At 38.2% G+C, this 14,332-nt stretch overlaps 1 protein-coding gene across 3 annotated transcripts in view; it reads left to right on the top strand.

The window, feature by feature from the left end:
- Nucleotides 1–14,332, top strand: part of FAM149B1 (family with sequence similarity 149 member B1) — a 60,678-nt gene that overhangs the window by 45,690 nt on the left and 656 nt on the right. For 2 of the 3 annotated variants that reach the window (XM_060034802.1, XM_060034804.2), the window contains 6 exons: nt 5,270–5,394; nt 7,220–7,326; nt 9,711–9,935; nt 11,420–11,543; nt 11,786–11,911; nt 13,707–13,785. In XM_060034802.1, coding sequence (XP_059890785.1) covers nt 5,270–5,394; nt 7,220–7,326; nt 9,711–9,935; nt 11,420–11,543; nt 11,786–11,911; nt 13,707–13,785 — 786 coding nt within the window. The remainder of the gene's footprint in view (nt 1–5,269; nt 5,395–7,219; nt 7,327–9,710; nt 9,936–11,419; nt 11,544–11,785; nt 11,912–13,706; nt 13,786–14,332) is intronic. The other variant, XM_060034803.1, reaches the window with a different exon arrangement.

The raw sequence follows: 14,332 nt of genomic DNA, 5'->3' as shown, positions 1-14,332 counted from the left end.
TGTACATACAGCAAAGTGAATCAGCTATACATATACATATATCCCCTCTTTTGGATTTCCTTCTTCATACTTTAAAGATGTTGTCCACCGTCTTCTCACTTGCACAAGAAATCTGATGTCATCCTTTTCTTTGTTCCTGCGTTCATGTATTTTTTCTTTGGCTGCTTTTAAGATTTTTCTCATTTTCACTGGTTTTGAGCAATTTGATTATGATGTGCCTTGATGTAATTTTCTTCATGTTACTTCTGCATGGAGTTTGTTGAGCTTCTTGGATCTGTGGGTTTATTGTCTTCATTGTTTGGAAAGTTTTCAGCCATTATTTCTTCAGATATTTCTTCTGGTGCCCACCATCCCTTAGGACACCAGTTACTCATATATATTAGTCCATTTGCTTACTGATCCCTCAAATGTGATGCTTTAATTAAAGAATTTTCTTCTCTGTGTATTTCAATTTGGATGTTTCCTATTGTGCCTTCAAGTTCATTAATATTTTCTTTTACAATGGTGAATCTGCTGTTAAGCTCATCCAGTGTATTTTTCTACTCATTGTTTTCTGTGAAGTATGATTTAGGTGAATTTTATATCTTCCATGTCTCTTTTTGAAAAAGTGGGATAACTCAAACATATGTGTGAATTCTGGGTTGGTTTCAATGATTGATATTCTTCTCATTGTGAGTTGTATTTTCCTGCATGGTATTCTTTGGGTGCCAGACATGGTGAATTTTATCTTATTGGGAGTTTTTTTTTTTTTTTTTTTTTTTGTATGTATCTTCTTTGGTTTTTCCTGGGATGCACTTAAGTTACTTGGAAAAAATTTGATCTCTTCTGGTCTTGCTTTTATGATTTGTTATAGACAGGTCATCAGTCCAACTAATTATCCCCCAGATACTGAGGCAAGATTGTCCTAAGTACTCTGCCCAATGCCCCATTAATTATGAGTTTTTCTAGTATGGCTGGAAGAACCAGGCACTGTTCCTGGTCCCATGTGAGCAGCAGGCACTATTCCCTCTAATTCTTTCAGTTGGTTCTCTTTCCTAGCCTCAGGTGGTTTTTTCTCATACATGCAGTGTTCAATACTCCTTTGAGTACTCAAAGGACACCCCACACTCTACAGATATCCTGGGTTCCCTTTCTGTGCATTTTTCTTCTCTGATACTCTGTCCTATGAACCCTAGCAGTCTTGGTCTCTCTGGACTTTCAAATCAGGGAGTCCACCAGGATCTGCCTTTGTTCTCCCTCTTTGTGTCATGTCTTGGAAACTCTTTCAAGGCAGTTGCAGAGCTAGCATCATTTGTTTACTATCTCATGGTTCACTGTCTTTCATTACCTGATGCCCAGTGTCTTAAAAGCTGTTGTTTCACGGATTTATTGGTTGTTTTAAGCAGGAGGGTAAAGCCAGTCCCTGTTGCTCCATCTTGGCTGGAAGCACAAGTCCAGGAAATACATTAAAAAAAAACACTTCTATTAAAGTGTATCTAGGGGAGAGACTTCCCTGGTGGTCCAGAGGGTAAGATTCCATGCTCCCAATGCAGGGGGCCCAGGTTCGATACCTGGTCAGGGAACTAGAACCCGCATACATGCCGCAACTAAGAGTCCACATGCCACAACCAAGAAGTCCGCATGTCGCAACTAAGATCCCATGTGCCACAACTAAGACCTGGTGCAGCCAAAATAAATTTTAAAAATATATTTAAAAAATATAAAGCATATCTATATAGAATATTGCAAAATAAATTTACATCAAGCTTAATTTTTTTTTTTTTTTTTTTTTTTTGCGGTACGCGGGCCTCTCACTGTTGTGGCCTCTCCCGTTGCGGAGCACAGGCTCCGGACGCATAGGCTCAGCGGCCATGGCTCACAGGCCTAGCCACTCCGCGGTACGTGGGATCTTCCCAGACTGGGGCACGAACCCATGTCCCCTGCATCGGCAGGCAGACTCTCAACCACTGTGCCACCAGGGAAGCCCTTGATTAATTTTTAAAAACTGAGTCGACTTGTATGACCAATGCTCATATCAAGAACAGAACATTACCAACACTTCAGAAGCCCCTTTCATGTTACTAAACTCCTACCCCCCAAAAGTAAACCTATCCTGAGTTACAGCACCACAGATTAGTTTTGCCTGTTTTAAAACTTTTAAGAATGGATTCATATAGTATGTGCCCTTCTGCATTTGGCTTCTTAAACTCAACACTGTTAGATTCAACTGTTTTGAGTGTAACAATAGTTCATTTTCATTGTTATATAGTATTTTATTGTATGAATATATCACATTGTACTGTTGATGGACATTTAGGTAGTTTCCAGTTTATGTCTGCTGGCATATAGTGCTGTTATAAACATTCTTGTATATGTCTTTTGGTGAACATATGTAGTGGGTACATAACAGTGGCACTGCTAGGTCATAGGATATGCTATTCCCACTTCAGTGGATACTGCCAAATTTTTTTCCAAAGTGGATGCATCTATTTACACTTTCTCCAGTATTGTATGAGCATTCCAGTTGCTCCACATGTTTGCCACAGTTGATACTGTCCATGTGAGTTTTTTTTTTTTTTTAAAAGCCACTCTGTTGTATGCATGTTTAAGTTCCCTTTTAAAGCTGGTATTGGAGAAGAGTAGGTCTAAGACCCTTTCAAAACAAACTGCTTTATATTATGTGAGGTTAAGTTTTGGGAGATACAGGACAGATAAAGTCCAGAGACATATCCAAACCCCAATAATAATAAATCCTGGTAATAAAGGAATTACTTCAGTTTTCAGTATCAACCACTGAAAGTTTTCAGAGAAAACTTTCATTTTACCTTTCACAATTTTACCAATGTTAGGCTATGAATTAATATCCTTTTAGTTTATTTTTCCATGCATCCATAAATTTAGGTTATTTCATTGTATAACTATTGTGATTTTGAAACTTAAAGTTTGAAAAAAAGACAATGATCTTATAATGGAGCTGGAAGGTCTCTGACTGGTTTAGTGGGTTGATTGACCTAAAATAGGGATCAGCAAACTTTGTGTATAAAGAGCCAGATGGTAAATGTTTTAGTCTTTGCCAGCCATCCAGTCTCTGTTGCAACTACTCAACTCTGCCCTTGAAAGCAGCCATAAACAATGTGTATATGAGTGGATGTGGCTGCGTATACTACTATATACTCAGTATACATCTTCCCCAAGGACATATATAAGAATATCCATGACAGCATTATATACTGGAAAACATAAACTGGAAACTACCCAAACATCCCTCAACAGCAGAACGTGATATATTCATATGATGGAGTACTATACAGTAATGAGAATAAGCAAATTACTCTTACAGCTTTATTTACAAAAACTGGCAGTGGTAATGGGCATGAGGTTTCACTAGTTGTGTGTGGCTATTTAAATTTTAATTAATTACAATTAGGTAAAATTTAAATTGTTCTCAATCACACCAGCCAAATTTTTTTTTTTTTTACTTAAGTATAGTTGATTTACAATGTTGTGTTAATTTCTGCTGTACAGCAGTGATTCAGTTATATACATATGTACATTCTTTTTTAAATATTCTTTTCCATTGTGATTTATCATAGGATATTGAATATAGTTCTCTGTGCTATACAGTAGGACCTTGTTGTTTATCCATTCTATATATAAAAGCTTACATCTGCTCACCCCAACCTCTCACTCCATCCCTCCCCCAGTGCCCTCCCCCCGGTGACCACCAGTCTGTTCTCTATGTCCATGATTCTGTTTCACAGAATCACAAAGGTTCATTTGTGTCACATTTTTAGATTCCACGAATAAGTGATATCATATGGTATTTGTCTTTCTCTTTCTGACTTACTTCACTTAGTATGATAATCTCTAGTTGCACCCGTGTTGCTGCAAATGGCATTATTTCGTTCTTTTTTACAGAGGAGTAGTATTCCGTTGTATATATAATATATACCATGTTTTCTTTATCCATTCATCTGTTAATGGACATTTCGGTTGTTTCCGTGTCTTGGCCATTGTGAATAGTGCTGCTGTGAACATAGGGGCATCTTTTTCAATTATAGTTTTGTCCAGATATATGCCCAGGAGTGGGACTGCTGGATCATACGGTAATTCTGTTTTTAGTTTTCTGAGGAACCTTGATACTGTTTTCCAGTGGCCACACCAACTTACATTCCCACCAACAGTGTAGGAGGGTTCTCTTTTCTCCACATCCTCTCCAGCATTTGTTATTTGTAGTCTTTTTAAAAAAAATAAATTTATTTTATTTTATTTTTGGCTGCATTGGGTCTTTGTTGCTGCACGCGGGCTTTCTCTACTTGCGGCAAGCGGGGGCTACTCTTCATTGTGGTGCGCGGGCTTCTCATTGCAGTGGCTTCTCTTGTTGCAGAGCACAGGCTCTAGGTGCGTGGGCTTCAGTAGTTGTGGCATGTGGGCTCAGTAGTTGTGATGCACAGGCTCTAGAGCACAGGCTCAGTAGTTGTGGTGCATGGGCTTAGTTGCTCCGCATGTGGGATCTTCCCAGAACAGCGCTCAAACCCATGTCCCCTGCATTGGCAGACAGATTCTTACCCACTGCACTACCAGCGAAGCCCCCTGTAGACTTTTTAATGATGGCCATTCTGACTGGTGTGAGGTGGTACCTCATTGTAGTTTTGATTTGCATTTCTCTAATAATTAGCAGTGTTGAGCATCTTTTCACATCTTTTTCATGGCCATCTGTATGTCTTCTTCGGTAAATGTCTGTTTAGGTCTTCTGCCCATTTTTGGATAGGGTTTTGTTGTTGAGTTGTATGAGCTGTTTGTATATTTTGGAAACTAAGCCCTTTTTGGTTGCATCATTTGCAAATATTTTCTCCCATTCTGTAGGTTGTCTTTTCGTTTTGTTTATGGTTTCCTTTGCTGTGCAAAAGCTTGTAAGTTTGATTAGATCCCACACTAGCCATATTTTAAATGCTCTATAGCCACATGTGGCTAGAGGCCACTATACTGGACAGTGCATATGTAGAACATTTCCTTCAATCTCCAAATGTTCTATTAGACAGCTTTGCTCTAGTAATCTTTGCTTTTCCTTATGCCAGGTACAAACAGGAATCACCAGCCTGGGAAACACTTTAAAATAAATTCATGGTTTAAAGCGTTTTTTTGAACTGTGCAGGTGGTATGAAACTGGGCTGCAAAGCTGTGAAGCCTATCTTGAGATTATGAATTCTCATGAAAGATTTTTTTTCACAGTACTGTTGTTGTGGGTCTGAAGATATTCATGGATAATAGATTCTATTCCTTTGCTCAGATGATGACAGTAATGTTGGAATCACCAGACCTGCTTCAGAAAGCCCCTGTGTGCTGAATGCACCACAACCTTTGGTCTTACCTCGAGTGCCACAGTCTAAGGTGCTGTCCATCACCTCAAATCCGGTAAGTCGCACAGGGGAATGTACTGGAGAACCTAGGACTGTTCTTGTAGACGAAGTTTGCTCAGTTATTTGCCTTAATTGTATCACTATGACTCTTTTCCAGTAAAGTTATGTGTTTATCACAGTAATCCAGTGACTCTTTGCAAAGATAAGTTTAATTTCAGTTTAAAAAATAGCAGCGAATGCACTCATGTCAATGAATTGTACATGTGAAAATGGTTAACACAGTAATATTATGCTATGTATATTCTACCACAATTAAAAAAAATTTAACCTGTTAAAAAATTAATAGAAAATTAGAGTTGATAAGTAATTCTCAATCAGCTCTTTTGAAAAGGCATCTATAAGCTGTGCAATCTAGACTCAACTATATGGTCAACTTAAGTCTGCTTTGGAAAAAATGAAAAATATGAAAAGAGGGACCAATATCAGATCTTCTATGGCCTTAACATTCTGTCCTTTGAATTTCTTTTTGACTTCTTCCCTCTTTTTTCTCTTATCTCAGACTACCTGGTTTTTGTTTTATTTTTAGTATTTGAATCTGTTGACATTTTTGCTTTTTGGATGTTTACTAATCATAACCAGATGTAAAAGGCAAATCAAAGGGAGGAGAAAATGGTTTCAAATAAGTCTGTAGACAAGCATATAAAAATGGCCATTTCTTGCAGAAGGTTGATAAGCCTGGTCTCATCCACGTGTAATGATTTATGTAATCCCACTTCTTACAATGATAGCTTCCCAGTATTACTTGTAGCAAAAGAAGTGTGGGAGCAGGGGAGGGATAAAAAGAAAAAGGATTCTCATCCTTGGCCCATGCTCATCGAGCCTGGGTTTAGTACCACATCTAGTATTTGCTTTGTTCGTGTACTGGCCAGATATTGTGCAGCTATATTTTAAAAAGGGTTATTTAAAAGTAAACTCAGCTTGTGAATCACTATACTGTACACACCTGTAACTTATATAATATGTACATCAACTCTACTTCAATAAAAAAAAGTAAATAAAAATAAACTCAGTAAGGCCCATACCTTATCACACTGGAGTATGACCTAGGTAATAATCTAATATTCCTATGATGGTAATAAAATACTTCTACATGTTGAACTGGCCTGGTTATGACCTAGGTAGCCTAAGCCCTGAAAAGTTAACGTACACAGTTCTGGTTGTTAATGACCAAAGGAAGGAGAAGCAATAATCCAAACATTCTTAAGACAAAGTAGGAGGAAAATGCATACTGTGGCAGAGAAGGAGCTGGCCAGAAAGGGCACTTAACTGACTAACTGAGAGAGAAAATAAACAGGACACTAAGGTGGCGGTGGCAGTTAAGATTAAATCCTGCTAACATTAAAATACAATTAACTCCTTCTAATAAAGTCTTCAGAATTTACGTTATTTTTGAGAGCTGACTGCTCCAGGTGTAGTGAAGGAGAAAGCATTAGTTGATGCAGAGCATAGGATTATGTGATGGTAAAAGAGATAGCGTTTACCCCTATTCTCCCCATTTTTGTTCCATATTTTGTTTTCTAGTATAATGTAAATAATAATAATAAAGGTCCTCTCTCCCCTATGAGAGTGACTATTAATTGCTTTCATCTAAGTTGACCAGGCTTCCCCATTTAGAAATGGAGAGGAAAGCACTCTGATCTTGTCATCTTGACAGTGGACTTGGGGCTCCAGCTGGGGTACTGACCAAGATTTACAAAAGTTAAGGCATAGGAGAAAAATGTATAAATGACCTAATTTGGAAATACTAACTTCTGGCAAAGTTGGGAAACCAAGCTGCTATCTTCACCAACCAATGAGTAACACCTTCTTTTGATATGTAGATGAGTCTCTGTCAAGCAGCAAGTGGTCATCAGCCAAATGTGAATGGTCTCTTGGTTCATGGGATGCCTCTACAGCCAAGAAATCTCTCCCTAATGGACAAGCTCCTGTAAGAAGTATAAAACTTTAAGACTATAGAGTTTAAGTAGATCACTGAGAAATAAAAGGAAAGCAAAGTCAGCCAATCAACATGCATGTATTGAGTACGTACCAAGCAACCAGAGACATCTGGGGAGTAAAAACATATAAGGAAAATGGTCTCCACCTTCAAGGAGCTGATAAAATAACTGTTGAGAAGGCACAAAGGTAAAAAGAGACCTAACCATACAGGGCATTCCTGTGACTGAGGGCGAAGTTTGTGTACTCAGTGTGAGCACTATGGTAGTCCCAAAGAAGGGAAGCATTTTGGTGGGTAAGTGTAGGTTTTGAACGTGTCCTTGAAAGACAGAAGTTTGGATAAGCAGAGAAGAGCAGCAAGGCTATTCTAGGTAGGAGGAATGGTGTGGAAAAAGGTTTGGAAACAGGAAAATACAAATATTTAGAAGAGAAAGCCGTCCATTTTTGCTGTAGTAGGATAGGAAGCAATAGGTTAGAATTTTAATGTTCTGATCAAAGACCACTGACAATCTTCTACAACTAAAATAGACCATGGTGTGATTAGTGGGAAAGAAGACACTATGAAATTAAAGAACTTTGGGACCAGACTATGGAGGGTTTTGAATGTCATGTTTTTGAGATCCATCCATGTTGTTGCATGTGATTCTCTTTTATTGCCAAGTAGTATTCTATTGTAATAGTACACCACAATTTGTTTATCCATTCTTCCGTTAATGAACACTTGGGCTATTTTCCAGGTTGGGGCTGTTATGTATAAAAGGCACTATAAATATTCTTACACATGTCTTTTTTGTGGACCTATGGTCTCATTTTTCAGTATCTAGAAGTGAAAGTGTTACAGAATAGGTTAAGTGTATGCTTAACTTTATAATAAACTGCCATACAATTTTCCAAAGGAATTGTACCATTTTACATTCCCACGTGAGCAATGTGTGAGTCCAGCTGGGGAGCACATATATTTAAAACAGGAATCTGAAAGATAGATTTCACAGCAGTAGGACACAGATTGGATTGATGCAGGAGGAAATGAAAGTAAGGAGTCTAATGCAGGAGTTCAGGCTGCTATGGGTCTGTTCTCAAGTTGTAGCAAGACTAAAAAAAGGAATGAAATATTTTAGGAGATACTGCAAAAGAAATCACATTCTATAAAAATACAGGAATCAAAGTCAACTCAGATTTCAAGCTCAAGGAAAGCTTGTTTGGCAGGGGGAAAATGAGCTTAGGGTGTGTTGAGTTTACAATGATGGGCCATGTAGAAGGTCAGATTTGAAGGCTGATCTAGAAGTGTGGAGGTGATAAATCCAGTTATGAATGAATAGTCCAGAGGAAGAATAAAGATGAACAAAGAGCAGCTAAGGCCTAAACCCCTGTAATTAGAAAGCAGTAGGTTGTGTAAAGAAAAGGCTTAAGTGAATGGTTAGGAAGATCCGAAAGATCTCATATGAGTAATGCTCAAGGTTTAGCCCTATTCTGTGATGGGCATTTTTCCTTCAAAGTTCTCCAAACCCTGAGGCATATTTTGCACTAGAGGACACCAAAGTGGCCTGAAAGATTGAGGAACTTGCTGAAAGCCAAGAGCACATGGCAGAGCTTTATTCTTTCACTTCCCCTCCACATCACAGTGTAAATACTATCTCTTAGGTGCCTTACAATAGAATCAAACATTCTCTCATCTGCTTAAAACACAAAAACAAAGCCGCTGAATCTACAAGGCAGAGTTTAAGCTACTGAACTGTTGAGCATGGTATTTTATCAGAGTACTTACAGGAAAGTGTTATATTTCACAGTTGTTTATGCAAATGGGGATCTACTGCCCTGGGCTGTACAAAGCTCTGGACCCTTTGCCTGTTCCCAGCTTTCCAAGGAACCCCCTATCCCCAGCTAGCTCAGCATTTTAATCTCTGCAGTGGGAGCCACACTAGTGCCACACCACTACTAAGCAGCAATATTGGCCTTTCAACTAAGTCTTTCTGGTGACATTCCTTCAGCACAAAAGAATGCTTCAAACATGGTAGGAAGCACAGACCCTGAGGTAAACTTTTGGGAAGCACTTTGGAGTCGGTACCCTACAGGTTAGTCTTTATCAGTAACTGAAGAAGTGACTGTGATGGCAGGTGAAAAATGGACTTGCTTTCCCAAGTCTCCATTCTAGTAAATTATGTGTAAGATTGAAATGATGTCCTTCTTTTAGGTACACATTCTCATGCCTGAGCTAGATTATGTAACTTCTAAAACTAGGTTATTTATTGTTTTCTCTTTTCACTTTTTTCTCCCTTGAATGTATTTTATAGTCTAAGGCTTTTTACCTTTTGAGTTCTGTCTCCCTGTACAGAGCAATCTTGATCTCACTGTGGGTTTCTGATATTTGGACACTAGAGATCTTGATGACAAGCTACTTATGAGGCCTGGGTCCAGTACCATCCTTTCAACTCGAAATTGGCCAAATCGAGCCCTGGAGCTTAGTACATCATTTCTGTCATATACAGTGCAGTCCGCCAGGAGACGCAATCCCCCACCACGTACCCTTCATCCCATCAGCACAAGCCATTCACGCGCTGGAACACCAAGACCTATGGAAGAAATACTCAGAGGATCCCGAGTGTAGGTTTCAAAAGCAGAATATCTGGAATCTATGGTAAAACTAATGAAGAATTTTACATAGAGAATGAATTTAAATCTAAGATTGAAATATATGCCTAAACAGTAATCATTACATATTCTTATGATGAACTGCACACTGGTGTAAATCTAATACAGAAAAAATGGAGTTAAATTTGAATGAAATATAGATATACTGGATCTTCCTATTGATTTAGCTAAAGATTTATATTTCTACAAATAAAATGTTGGCTAGAATACTTCAGTAGAACTCACCAAAGGAATAAAAGACATATGTATTTTATTAAAACATTTTCCTTAGTGGGAACATCCTCAGTGAAATTCTTCCCCAAATAATAGTTAATTCTCCTTTAATATTTTTCTGTACCAGTAGGATCTACCTATTCCATTGACAATGAAAACTTTAAAACCTCAGATAAGTAGATGCTTATACACCAGGAAATATGTCCCTTGGCATGTCTTAGGAAGTAACACTAAACATGTTCTCTTCCCTTTTCCCACCTTTCATTCACTAGACACTCTGAGCCTCACTGTGCAAAAAATACCAAGCCAAGTCTTTAAAATAAAATTCTTTCATTAGTTGTTGACTTACAAAACATCTTAGGATAGTTAATTTCTAAGACTAAGAACAAGGGTGTGAGATGACAACACCATAACTGTGTTTTGAATTCAGCCTCTAAATCCAGGACGTCACTATACTTCTCTCCCAACACTTCTTGATTTTGACTTTTCAATTTCTTGTTACAATTTATCCCAATAGACTTACTAAAAGAGGTGTCCAAAACCACCAAAAATCTGTTAGGACACCAGGGTTCTCAGCTGCTCTCTATTTTGTTGATATACCTATATCTATACTGATATAGCTATACATTCATTTGAGTATGAGTGGTCTTGATGTATAATTAATCTCTCATCCCTTTGACAGTGCTTTTTTCCAAGTGGAAAAGTAAGCTGCTTTGTTTTTTCTGGGACATGAAAAGTATCATTCAGCTTTTAATTACTATCTTGGGCATGAGTAATACTGCAAACTGCTCCAAATCCCATGGAAGGAAATAAGTTTAGGAACTTTACCTGGAAATTATAGTTTTTAGTGAGAAGGACAACCAGAAAGCCCAGAACTGTGAGTTCCATCAGATGTGAAATTACAAATCCATAACTGTCAGAGAAATACAACACAATATAGGGAAAATTGTTTTATTCCAGTTCTCTGTGGGAGAAAGGGTCAACTTCTGCTGTATGCTCAGGATGAAGTTTCAACGATAAGAAAATACTATGAAGGAAACCCAAAACTTTAATTCTCCAAAATCCTTTCATTGAGATCTCTTCACTTAAAAATGTAGGCAGCTTAAAGCTTTCTGTGCATGAAATTAAACTCATCTGCTCAATTTATTTGATTCTAATCAGTTTGCTTATATTGTTATAACTTTATGCTTTCATGTCTTGGTTTCTGCTGATGGGATCTGCAGCCCAGTGGCGGCCGACTCACTCTCCTCTCCCTCACCACTGCCCCTGAGTCGAAATAATCTGCTGCCACCTATTGGCACAGCTGAAGTGGAACACCTGAGTACTGTGGGGCCACAAAGGCAAACGGTATGTCTTTCCTATTGCCTTTCAATGTGCTTGTAAAACCTCAGGGTCAGTAATTCTGCAGGGTCTGTGCTCTGGTCTTGACTTAACACTATATTTTGTCCAAAGTACACACTGAATTCTGATTCATAACGATGGCATTGGAGCTGCTTGGCCTGCAGTGACCATACCTGTTAGGGTTGATAAAGGACATGCACAGCTCCACTACGAATTAACTGTTTCTGTAATTTTTATCTCTTCTGCAGAAAACCCATGGCGATTCCAGTCGAGCTCGAAGTGCAGCGGTGGATGAGCCTAACCATCAGCAGCCCCACGAGAGGCTCCTTTTACCAGACTTTTTCTCCAGGCCCAACACAACTCAGTCATTTCTGGTAGAGTGACATACTTCCTCTATGGTCTTGATAGTTGAGGAAAGGGGAAAAAAAGAGTTTGGCAGACTTAAGGCTTTACATGGTGGCTTAATCAAACTCTAAGAATAAAAGATGAGGTTCTAATAAAAATAATGTTTTTAAGTTTTAAGTATATTTTGTTGAAACTCTAACTGGTCTCTGTCACTCATTCTTTTAACTTATACATAAATTGCAAGTTCTAAGCAATTTAAAGTTTAGCTATTTCTGAGAATAAGCAAAATGTTAAACCCCAGTGTGTATCAGATTAGCATTAACTTCATTCTCTAACACTGCTCTTAGGGAATTACACAAAAAATGGTATCAGATTATGTATGTGGACTGGTGGATGTGCGAGTTAAGACTTTTGGGGGTTCTTAGTTAATTGGTGTTTGAAATGCTGACAATGCCTTACCACTTAATGTACATTTACTAGCCCTTTTACTTTTAAACAATAGAAAAAAACCTGATTGGGAGACTGGAGATCATGCACTGACCTTGCCCAAAATTGTAAGCCAGGAGCTCAGCCCCACCTCGTTTGCTTTGTGCAAGAGGGCTTGGAGAGCCTAGGAAGTGACTGGGGCTACACTTATGGCCCAGGAACCAGGCACCAGGAACCCACATCCTATACCAGTTTTCAAGACAGTGGTATTTGCAACACACTTATCTCAACTCATAACCCTTAAAACTGTATCAGCCTAAAGCACTGTACGATTCTTCCTCCATTAGAAGAGTGGTGAGAGTAGTAAATGAATGGGACATTGTACTAGTTTCCTAGGGCTGCTATAACAAATTACCACAAACTGGGTGGCTTAAAACAATAGAAATTTATTCTCTCAATTCCAGAGCCTATTAAGTCCAAAATCAAGGTGTCAGCAGAGCCATGTTCCCTCTGCAGGTCCTAGGGAAGAATCTTTTCTTTCCTCTGTCCTAGTTCCTGGGCTGTTCGGCTTACTGCCTGTTTTTGTAAATAAAGTTTTCTTAGAGCAGAGCCACCATGCTCATTCACTGTCTGTGGCTGCTTTCCTACTGTAACAGCAGAACTGAGGAGTTCCACTGACAGTATGTACCACAAAACATAAAACGTTTACTATCTTGCCCTCTACACAAAAAAAAGTTTGCTGATCCCTGATAGAAAACATGGGGCTTCATCAGGAAAGAAAAAAAAAAAATCTCAAATCTCTTAATACCAGTGCTGACAGGAAACTGAGAGGGACGTTTTTATTCTAGAAGTACCAGTAGGATGGTATTGATAGCTTTTTTTAATATCTGCATTTAGGTATTTTAGTTGTATCTTAAAATCTTTAAATCCCTTGAGATAATTTTGAAATGTTTGAGTTCCATATTGAGAGTCACATTTCAAGCATGGAAGTAGTCATGGGTGTTTCAATGTTGCTGAAAAGGTTCTGGTTCTGTTGTTTTTTAAACAGTCAGCAGGCAATGGAAATCAGATAAAAATTCCCTTCACAGCCAATTTTAAGTATTTAGAAATATTAAACCATACGGATTATTTATAAATGCTAAGATTTTCTTAAAGACATATTAATAAAGTTGTAGAACTTGAAATTTTTACAAGTTAACAATGGCTCTGTGGGCTTCTGGCTTGGGATTTTTCTTACTTGGAGCGTAAGAGTACACTTAGCCAACTTGTCCCTCAGAATGTCAGATGATGTCGATTACATTGCTGTCCAACTTCAAGGTTTTCCCTCCTACCAAGTAACACATTATCCTCTGGGAGAAGTCACATCGTAAGAAGTGTCTCATCTTCTCTCTTTTTCAGCCGGACACACAGTATCGTCGTTCATGTGCTACTGAGCATCCTCATCAGGCCCGACCTGGTAGGGGATCTGCAGGAACAGGTCGGGCCATGGCTTTTATTTTACTACTATGTGGTTAAGACCCTGCTGTTTTCCATGTTTATTTTTCCTTCCTCCAGATTTTATTACATTTTGTTTTCCTACATCTTTGTAAATTACCTCAAATTCATTTTGGAATATGGGATATAATAAAAAAATTACAGAACTCCACTGCTCAAAGCCAGAAAGTTCCAGATTTGTTTTCTCATATAAAAATTAACCTCTTGCCATTCCGGCAAACTACTTTTTTTTTTAATCTAAAAAATTTAAGCCAAATTAACATTCAAACACTGCATGGATTTTATTACTTGGCAAACCCCATATTGCTATGGATTAAACTGATCTGGTCAGTTAAGCTGCTAGGCCAAGGTAAGAAAAGAAATTCACAATGTCAAGACACAAGGAGTCTGATTCTATCCCATTAACTTTTTTGTCTTCTAAGTTATATTCTATAGTTTCTATTTTCATGTGAGTGATGAGAGAAAATTTAAGGATGTCTTAATTCTTCCTATAATGGTCTCACCATCAGGGTCATTTTCTCCTTATGTTA

This window comes from Delphinus delphis, chromosome 16 (genome assembly GCF_949987515.2).
Source record: "Delphinus delphis chromosome 16, mDelDel1.2, whole genome shotgun sequence".
NCBI lineage: Eukaryota > Metazoa > Chordata > Mammalia > Artiodactyla > Delphinidae > Delphinus > Delphinus delphis.
Note: the sequence above shows the minus strand (reverse complement) of the source record. Positions and strands in the feature narration are given on the sequence as shown.